This window comes from Pinus tabuliformis, chromosome 5_1 (genome assembly GCF_031772625.1).
Source record: "Pinus tabuliformis cultivar Carrire ecotype Pingquan chromosome 5_1, CPIR1, whole genome shotgun sequence".
Classification (NCBI taxonomy): domain Eukaryota; kingdom Viridiplantae; phylum Streptophyta; class Pinopsida; order Pinales; family Pinaceae; genus Pinus; species Pinus tabuliformis.
Window position 1 is genome coordinate 3,151,576 of NC_142305.1, and position 9,964 is coordinate 3,161,539.

At 31.9% G+C, this 9,964-nt stretch overlaps 1 protein-coding gene across 1 annotated transcript; it reads left to right on the forward strand.

Moving 5' to 3' along the window:
• Positions 1-483: 483 nt before the first annotated feature.
• CYP704B1 (cytochrome P450, family 704, subfamily B, polypeptide 1) lies at positions 484-5,430 on the forward strand. Its single transcript, XM_089430688.1, has 6 exons — positions 484-759; positions 1,208-1,423; positions 1,697-1,993; positions 3,793-4,179; positions 4,266-4,466; positions 5,251-5,430. Exons 1-6 carry the CDS (start codon positions 484-486, stop codon positions 5,428-5,430), a joined length of 1,557 nt encoding a protein of 518 aa, XP_089286814.1.
• The last annotated feature ends 4,534 nt before the right edge of the window (positions 5,431-9,964 follow it).

Genomic DNA, 9,964 nt, shown 5'->3' on the forward strand with positions numbered 1-9,964 from the left:
GACTAAGAACTAAACACTCTTACTCAACTCTAGTAATGCATTTAATTTCCTTTTACTAACCCTTTTGACCATAACCTTGACAATAACAATCTCTTACAACATGTCTTCTAACCTCTTGTGCACTCTACTATAACATCAACCTTTCATATCTATCTCATACAACGATTTTTAATTTTCGAATGGATAAAACCCCAACACATGAAAAAGGTTAGTTAAAAAGGTTAACAACAAAAGCATGAATGTGTCTCAGCGCACACGACCAGTGTGACCGAGGGAAGTTGAAAGCCAGCTTGGCTAAGGAACACGCAACTACCATTCACGACATCCTCATTTTCATACTTTTATCATATTCCCAATTTGTCGGATTACAGCGAACTCGTTCTGCATTTATGTCCTTCAGCATTTCGTTTGTCCAAACGAAATAAGCGAGCAATGGGTATGATTCTGAACATGGAACTGAACCAGAACGAGAGGAGTATGAGCATGAGCGTGGGCGTCACGGCAATAGGCGTGTTGGTGTCATGGCTATGGATGTACAGATGGCGTCAGAGGCACAAGGTGGGACCCAAGACATGGCCATTTTTAGGTGCAGCGGCGGAGCAGCTCCTCAACTATGATCACATGCACGACTGGATCCTCGCATACCTCTCTAAATCCTCAACTATCAGCGTTCCGATGCCATTCAGTCACTACACTTACACAGTCAACCCAACCAATGTCGAGTACGTTCTCAAGACTAATTTCTCGAACTATCCCAAGGTAGGTAATGGTAATATCGATTTAATTGAAATGATGCATAGAGTTCTTTTGATTTTAAAGAGTAGATTTTGATAATATTTTGGAATTTATACTCAGAAGAGGTGAATTTTTTATTTTTCTTTTATTTTTCTTTTTTTTCTTGATAGTTTAGATTACAAAACCATTTTAGAAATCTACAGCTAGTTGTTTTTAGTGTGATTTTTTGTAAGTTTTTCTGTCAATTTTTTTTAAAATCAGACAACAATTTATTGAGCCCCAAATTTTACAGAGTGTTGAATCCATAGATACAATCAAAAACCAATTTGAACAACACAAATCAAAATTTCATCTCAATTTTTTTAGCCAAATTCCAACACAAAAAATTCCAAAAAAACGTAATTAGACAAGTCCTACCGAAAAATACCAAAGAAACCTGACATGATAATATGGCTTGCTGTTGTTGATGAAGGGCGAATCGTACAGGTATTACATGGAAGTGCTTTTGGGCGATGGCATTTTCAATGCAGATGGAGAAATGTGGAGGAAACAACGTAAGACTGCCAGCTTTGAATTCGCTTCAAAGAACTTGAGGGACTTTAGCACAGTAGTTTTCAGAGAATACGCTCTCAAACTAGCTCATATTCTCTCACGTGTCTCACTTTATCAACAGTCTCTGGACATGCAGGTAATTAGGATACATTTTGGAATTTAAGTATATTTCAGTTTTTTTTTTTTTCAAGTTTATGTGATGTTTGGAATGATTAATTTATGGCATAGTATACATTCTTGGGACATTTAAATCAAAATTACCCTAAATGGCAACCTGTTTAAGTCTGGCCAACTTTAATATGGTTAAATTTTTACCCATAAAATTTTTTCATAATCATTTTGAACCAGTAATCTTTACACCTACCTTCACCATTTGCTCTTTTCTTGATTTATAGTTTGCACTGTGCAGGATTTGTTTATGAGAATGACGCTAGACTCTATTTGCAAAGTTGGGTTTGGCGTGGAGATTGGCACACTGTCTCTGCAGCTCCCTGAGAACCCATTTGCAAGAGCTTTTGATACGGCCAACATTGTGGTGACACTGCGGTTCATCGACCCTCTGTGGCGGGTCAAGCGTTTTCTTCGCATTGGAACCGAGGCTTTGTTAAATCAGAGCATACAGAAAGTCGATAACTTCACTTATTCTGTGATTCGCAAAAGAAAAGCCGAGATTGAACAAGCAAAGGCCAATGGGAACCGTGCTCAGGTAATATAATTCTTTTTTTTTCCCACCGTAATTGCATATCTATTGTGTCAGTAAAAACTAGGTAGCAAACACAAAAAAACCTAGGTAGCAGGTGCTCTATACATGCATTCAGCGTGTTTACATATAAAATCATCTTACTAGAGTTGAAACCTAGCAAACACAAAAAAACCTAGGTAGCAGGTGCTCTATACATGCATTCAGCGTGTTTACATATAAAATCATCTTACTAGAGTTGAAATTTAGCAATTTTTATTTCGTGAAATGACATTTTTTTAACGGAGATATGTTTGATTATGGATGATTGTAATTGAACGATTCCTTTTCCATAAAATGGAGTTGTCTTATTGTTTTTGGTATACGTATATGAATTATGGGTCAAAAGAACTTTTTATAAGGTTATATATTTTATATTTTTGAAATAAAATTATATTAATAATTAAAAATAATGATTTTTATTATTATTAGTGGATAGGTTTTGTAATATATATAATAATTTTTTATAATTATTTACTTAATAAATAAAAAATTTTATTTTAAAAATATTAATAAAAGAAAATTAAGATATTATAAGGAGGTGATTAATTTTACTCTCAATAATCATAATTATCTTTCTGTGTTGACTAATACTAAGAAAAAAATGAATATAGCTAAGATAATAAATAATTCTCATGAACTTCAAAGTGAAACTGGGTGGTGGTTTACTCCAAAGATTCCCTTGGTCATGATAGAATCTGTCAGATTTGCCATATTAAGAAAGTGGAAGATGAAAAACACTTTATTTTACATTACGCGAGTCTTACTCACATGGGCTCTCAATTCCCTAACATGTGCCACACAGCCAATCTTCTTGACTTATTAAGCCAACCCAACTATAGTGATCTTGGAGCCCTTCTTACTCACATCCCCTCTCAATTCCCTAACCTTTGCCACACTTTCAATCTTCTTGACTTATTAAGCCAACCCAGCTATAGCCATCTTGGAGCCCTTCTTTCCCTTCTTTTTGATCATAAAAACAACATTTTGAAGAATCACAATTAGAAATTTTTTTATTTTCTTGAGGTTAGATAGGACCCATTGGTCTTAAAAGAAGTTAATCATCATTATCATATAAAATTAAATTAGTCAATTAATTAATTTTAATATATTTAATTAACTAATTAATTATATTATTTTAATTAATTATTTAATTAAAATGTTATTTAAACATATTAAATATAAAATTTTATAAAGCAAACTAATAGATGATTCATTCAAATTAATTTTTAATAATTTTTCCAAATTAAATAAACGTTTAATTTATTTATGAAAAGGTTTTATTGTGGAATGAGAATCTTAATTATTAAATAGTTTAGGAAAATTCATCCATTTAAAAACTATCAAAATTATAGAATAAATAAAAAAACCAAAAACAAAACAAAATTTTACCTTTAAAAAATAAAAATAAAACTCACATTAAAAAAAATGAATTTGACATTAAACACTTATCTTGACGATGAACCACACTCATTGATTTAAAATGCGTCGACAAAAATATTATCATATAATTTACCCGGAAAAACTTTTCATAAAATTAATATGGATCACAAAAACCTCAATTCAACAAAATTTAACCCATAAAAAAACTCATTAAAAATTGAAGTTATCACTTCACCTTGGATGCTAATTGTTCCGGAGTTTTAAAGGATAATGGTAAATCATAAATGATAATAGTATCGATGTAGTAGTAAGTGCAAGGCTGACCCAATCGTTTGTCATCCTGCCTCAATTGTAGTATTGATGTAGTCATAATTCTAACGCAGATAAAAGCTGACATACTGTCGAGATTTATAGAGCTAGGCGACGATCCAGAAAGCAAATTGACAGACAAAAACCTGAGAGACATAGTTCTCAATTTTGTGATTGCGGGTCGCGATACAACTGCTGCTACACTCTCCTGGTTTACATACATGATGATTACTCATCCACGAGTAGCTCAAAAGCTGCATGACGAAGTATGCGATTTTGAGACACAGAGAGCGCGAGAAGAGGGTGTTACCCTAATCCAACCTCACCCTGAAGATTTTCAGGCCTTTAACGAACGTATCGCTCAATTTTCTAATCTTCTCAACTATGATTCCTTGGGAAGGCTGACTTACTTGTATGCTGCAATCACAGAAACCCTGCGTTTATACCCTGCTGTTCCACAGGTATATATATAATATATTTTCATGTATATGATCCCAATACTTACCATGTTTATATATATCTAATAGAGAGAAATTTATGACTGTAGGATCCCAAGGGCATTTTGGAGGATGATGTTCTTCCGGATGGGACGATTTTGAAAAGAGGAGGAATGGTAACATACGTTCCCTACTCTATGGGACGCATGGAATCCATTTGGGGTTCAGATGCATGTGAGTTCAAACCTGAAAGATGGTTCAAAGACGGAGCACTCCAGCATATTTCTCCTTTCAAGTTCACAGCCTTTCAGGTACATATTTATGGTTTTTGTAGTCATTTTTATCTTATTTGTGGATTCATGAAAGTGTTTTGAATGAATTTGATGGACAAGAGTGAGAGTGAGGTCAAATTTTTTTGAATTTCACTTCATCTCATTCTAAAATATTTCCAATATTGGCATACAATCAAATTAAGTTTAATTTAGGTTTTTTTATGTGTTTGTTAATGTAGTAAGCCATAAGTGTAGACTAGTTAGTTTGCTTGGGTTTGGGGTTTACTCTTGTATAGTTACATGTTCAAATCTTGTATAGTTACATGTTCAAATCTCAAGGGGAGAAATTGAGGATAGAAACCACTTTGGGGAATTAAACTTCCCCAGAGTCATTCACTCTCCACCAAGCCTATAACAATCACGGTGATCAACATCCCATTGTGAGTAAATTTGTCTTTTTCCATCTAATAAAAAACTATCCATAACTAAATCTCAACCTAGTTTCCTAAAATACAACTTAAAACATTTATTAATTTATATGTTTTAACCACTTTTTCTTAAATCATATTTATATCATTACATATTTTGAAAATATTCTATTATTTCAGAGATTGAAAATAGGCCACTTAACTTATCTCTTCTCAATAAAATTCTAAAATATTTCCATATTTCCACCATCTGCAATCTAGTTAAATTTTAACATTTCCTTTTCACCTTAATGAACTAAATTTCACATCGCTAAACTCCTATTAATTCATGAACTTCTGGACTTAATTCTGAGAATGCATAGAGTCTAACGAACATTTATGTGTTATACTTGCAGGCAGGTCCACGGATATGTTTGGGTAAAGACTCTGCTTACCTGCAGATGAAGATGACGGCAGCCATTCTATGCAGATTCTTCGAATTCCATTTGGTTCCGGAGCATCCTGTCAAGTATAGAATGATGACCATTCTTTCTATGGCTCATGGCTTGAAGGTCACCATTTCCAGACGCATCTAATCTTCGAATTTCATTAATAATAGTAGGTAATCATGATTTTCAGAACGTAGCAGCACTACATAATCTAGGATAGTGATAGTTATTAATACGAGTATATTACAGTGTTAAAACCCATGATCATCCATATCTTATGGAAATGAAAATATAACATAATATCCATATGGCATGGAACGATACTAGACAATATTTTAAAGTCGGATTAAAATGTTCTATATTTAGACAGACGAAATTGTAGGAAAAACTAATTTTAAAATAGAGATTAGCACTTCATGGTTGGAGAATGGTGAATCTGTGATTATGTTGTAAAATCTCATTATTAATAATAATATGGGGAGAATGATGAATCTATGAATAAGTAATGATATTTTTTTTTAGAAAGATCGATTAAAAACGGGATTAAATTTCATATTAATAAAAACAAGGGTTGAGTATTATATTGTTTTGATTAAATTTGTTTTAATGGGATGGATTGGGATAAGTTGTTTTATTTTTCTTTTTATTATTAAATTATATTTACATTAAGTTATGTTTTATATGGGGTTTATTTATATATTTTTATTTATATTTTTAAGTTTTTTTTAATAAAATTTAAATTTGAGATTTGATAAGATTAAGGTTTATAAAAGTAAGTTAATTTATACCTCATAAATATGATAGTATTTTTGTTTTTTACTTATAACACAACAAAAAACATTTTCATAATTTGTTTTCTTATTTTAAAAAAAAAACATTATTCTTAATTGCATTTAATGAGATTATTAATTACATCAAACCTTTTGAATGTCACTCATTCAACATGAAAATTAAATCCATATGGCATTTCCAACAAGTCAATATGCATCCCAGTATAGCTCCAAACTTTAGGTATTTTGGTATCACCGGCAACTTCTCACAATTGACTTAGTTAATGTGTTCACTATTGGTAGTAATCTAAAATATTCAAGTGGACACCATTACCACTAATCATTAATAGGTTTACACATTATGAGCTTGTTATGTTTTTTGTTGAGTTTGTTTAAAATGGTTATTATTGATATGATTTTGAAATAAATGAAGTTATTCTTTGATTTTTTTTTTTGCTTCTTTCAACTTAATAAACTTTTCGCTTTGGAATATGATTTTTTAATCTATAGTTCTTTAAGGAATTACAAGGAATGTTCATTGAGTGCATTATGGCAAAGATACTTCTACAAATTTTTGATTAATTGTTTATCTATGTCTACGTTTGAGGAGTTGTGGTTCATGGTTTACTTATGATGTTGCAATTATTATTTTTTGTTGATTATGGAAATATTAGATGTTTTTGATGTGATTTGTGGTATGATACCTCTTATTCGCAATGAGGATATGACTCATGGAGGATTATTGATATGAAGTGTTTAAATATGGATGTGTATGGTCAATAGTCTAATTACATACTATTATTGTTCTCTACAAATGGCTATTCAATGTGATATATATATATTGATTGTTTTAGTAACTGTAGTGGAAACAAATATAGTTAGTTCATAGGAGTAGTTAAATTCTAACTACAAGCATCTTTGTGTCTACCTGTGCCTAAGTGCAAGTATAAACCAAAAAAATATATGGCAAGGTTGAAACTAAGGTCTAAACCATGCCAAATCTGGGTGCAAACACATAAATTGTAAGAAACATACAAGTTACAAACATTGGAAAATGATTCTATGATTTCACCCTCTACCAGGTACCAATTGTATCGGGATTCAATATCAAGAATTCTTGGTTTGCATGGTACCATTTAGCCATCCTATACTAGGATTTTAATGTCGAATTAGGAAAGTAGGAAATTGTAGTGATGGTTGATTCTACAATGGATTTTCCCTACCTCATGTCCTGAATTTTCCTTGTTATTTTAGGCATATCATAGTTAGGATTTATTTTTGAAACTCCACCTTTGAAATTGAGATTTCTATGTACTCTTGCTTTTGAGGTTTGGATTAGTCATTACCTAGATCTTATTTTTGTATCATGGATTGGGATACTAGCCATGCTCTTGATATTGGTTCTACCTTATCAGATTTAAGTGCATATCATTTGTGGATGAAAACTAAACTTAGTAAAATGCCCCAAGATCTTTCAAATAATGTTGCATTGGAAATCAATTTTCTAGTAGTGTTCGTGGATTTTAAGCCTATAAACAATTGGAAAATAAACAACCTAAACATTCTAATCATATTCAAATGAAGATAGGCCTAACAAACTATTGCTTTCCTATATTATTTTTGTGTTTTGCATGCCTAAATAAAATTTGCAATAGGTGTTATATGTGTCTTTTAAGTCTCCAAATTTCAAATCATGTTACCCTAGTGGTTTCAACACAGTATTTGTAGTTTGTTTTGTTATTTTTTGAAGTCAAGTATCCATGAAGAGGTCAAAATTCATTCGAGCTACTACAGATCCTTAAGATATAAGTATTCTATTGGCATGCTTGTTGTTGTTACCTTACAACTATTCTAATTTATCCTTGAAGCCTTGACCCAAGGTCCCAACCCTACACATGGAATAGATGTGATTCTCTTAATTTAGTTTTAGGAAGTGATCTCAATCAAATCCTCATTTTAGGTGCTGTGATTTGAGGCAAAAGAAAACAACTCAAAACCATTCCTTCTATTTTTTTATCCACAACACTTGGATGGAGTTGTAACCTAACCTTGGCTCGCTATTATAGTTTCATGCAGTTTGGGCATGGTCATGGTTATGATAATTTAGTGATTCAAGAACCAATACCCAATACTTGCATGGTATATTTGGGATTCTTGTTGATTGTTTTGAGTATTGTATCATTGCATACTTTTTCCTTGATGGCATAAAGTTGTGGGCCATGAAAAGTTGAGTAGTAGGGTATCCATGTTGTTTTAAATGGTATTTATGGTTTTGGTTGAAAGTATATATTCATTAGTGGATTGATTTCATGTTCCTCTTTTATAGCGAGCATATGATGCATAAGGTATTCAATGTTTTTATCAATGCATACACATTGTCACCCTTGTGCATTGTTCATTGGCTCCTTATACAGACAGAGTGTTTTATGAACTATTTTTCAATACATAATGCATGTCACAATCATACAGAGAGCTCTATACTTTTTACTTCTTGGAGATTTTGATTTATATTTATGTTCTTAGAATATGTGTGTCTATTTTCTCTTTATTGTACACAATAAGGGTTGTACATGTATGACTAATCTTTAAATGAGTGAATTATAGTCCATTCCCTTCACCAACATAGATCCTCTACTAAAATTATATGTTCATTGTAATACAAACTTAAAATTGTTTACAATTCTTGGTGTTTGATTATCCTTGCAAAATATAAATATTTTACAATTCAACTCTCTAAGCATCAAAACAACTTTGTACTGCATGAAATCAACCCAAACTCAATCAAAATTTCATCAACAAGTATATTTGTTGGTATTTCAACTAGAAATCAAAGCACTTGGGATTGGATAGGAACTTGCTTCTAAATTGTGGTAGCTAAACACCAATGTAGTCATCAAATTAAAATTCAATTGATTACCAATTGAATCCTTTAGATGGGTTTCCCATCACATGAGCGACACTATATTTTTCAAACTCTTCTAACACTATTTCTCATTAAACAAAAGGAGTAGGTGTGACTATTGTTCAATATGGAAAAAAAGGAATACAAAGTGCACTCTCATCCATGAAGTTGAATCCAACTTCCCTTTATGTTTTACACTACGACAATAAGGAGAGATAAGGACCTTGAATTAATAAGGAGATAGGCACTCTGACATATGAGATGTCAAATCAATATAAAATACAATGTGTTGTTATGGAAACGAGAAAAAACATGCTTTAATATGCATATGTATATGCATATACAAATACATATTCCAAAAAAATGGAGTTCTAGGAATGAAGTTTTCACCAGCAAATGTAATAAAGGAGACACAAATCCCCTTTGTTGCAAGATTTGTAGGCACCAATGTACGTCATTAAGTATGCTTGTTTCTTCTTCCTTCACCAGGTTTTTTACCTACTTCATCCTTCACCAGGTCTACTTGTTGCTTCTTCCTTCACTAGGTCCACTTATTGCTTCTTCCTTCACTAGTTTTGTTAGCTACTTATGTCTTCACCATGTCTGCTTGTTTATTTTTCCTTCAATAGGTATCGTAGATACTTATTCCTTCACCATGTCTACTTGTTTCTTCTACCCTTATTAGGTCTATTGGTTGCTTCTTCCTTCACCAAGTATGCTTCTCCCAAAACTTGTTGTTTTCTCCTCTTCTCGAGAATGAACTTCTACAACATGCCACATATCCAATTTTGAAAATATAGCTCTAAAATTTACTTGAAGAAATTTTGTATGTCTCCTTGGATTGCTAAAATTTTCACTATATGAAAATTCCCAAAAAATAAGTTAAAGCAAAAATGAAAAAATTGACATGTCTGAAACAAATTTCTGGAGCATTTAAGAACTCTAACTTCCATAGGGAATATATCCAAAATTATAGCAACCCAAACTCTAAAATTTCTATCTCAAGTAC

Coding starts and splice junctions, on each gene's coding strand:
- CYP704B1 (XM_089430688.1), top strand. CDS start 484: ATGAGCGTGGGCGTCACGGCAATAGGCGTGTTGGTGTCATGGCTATGG. Junction 4,180..4,265: donor TATACCCTGCTGTTCCACAG/GTATATATATAA, acceptor TTATGACTGTAG/GATCCCAAGGGCATTTTGGA. Junction 4,467..5,250: donor TCAAGTTCACAGCCTTTCAG/GTACATATTTAT, acceptor TTATACTTGCAG/GCAGGTCCACGGATATGTTT.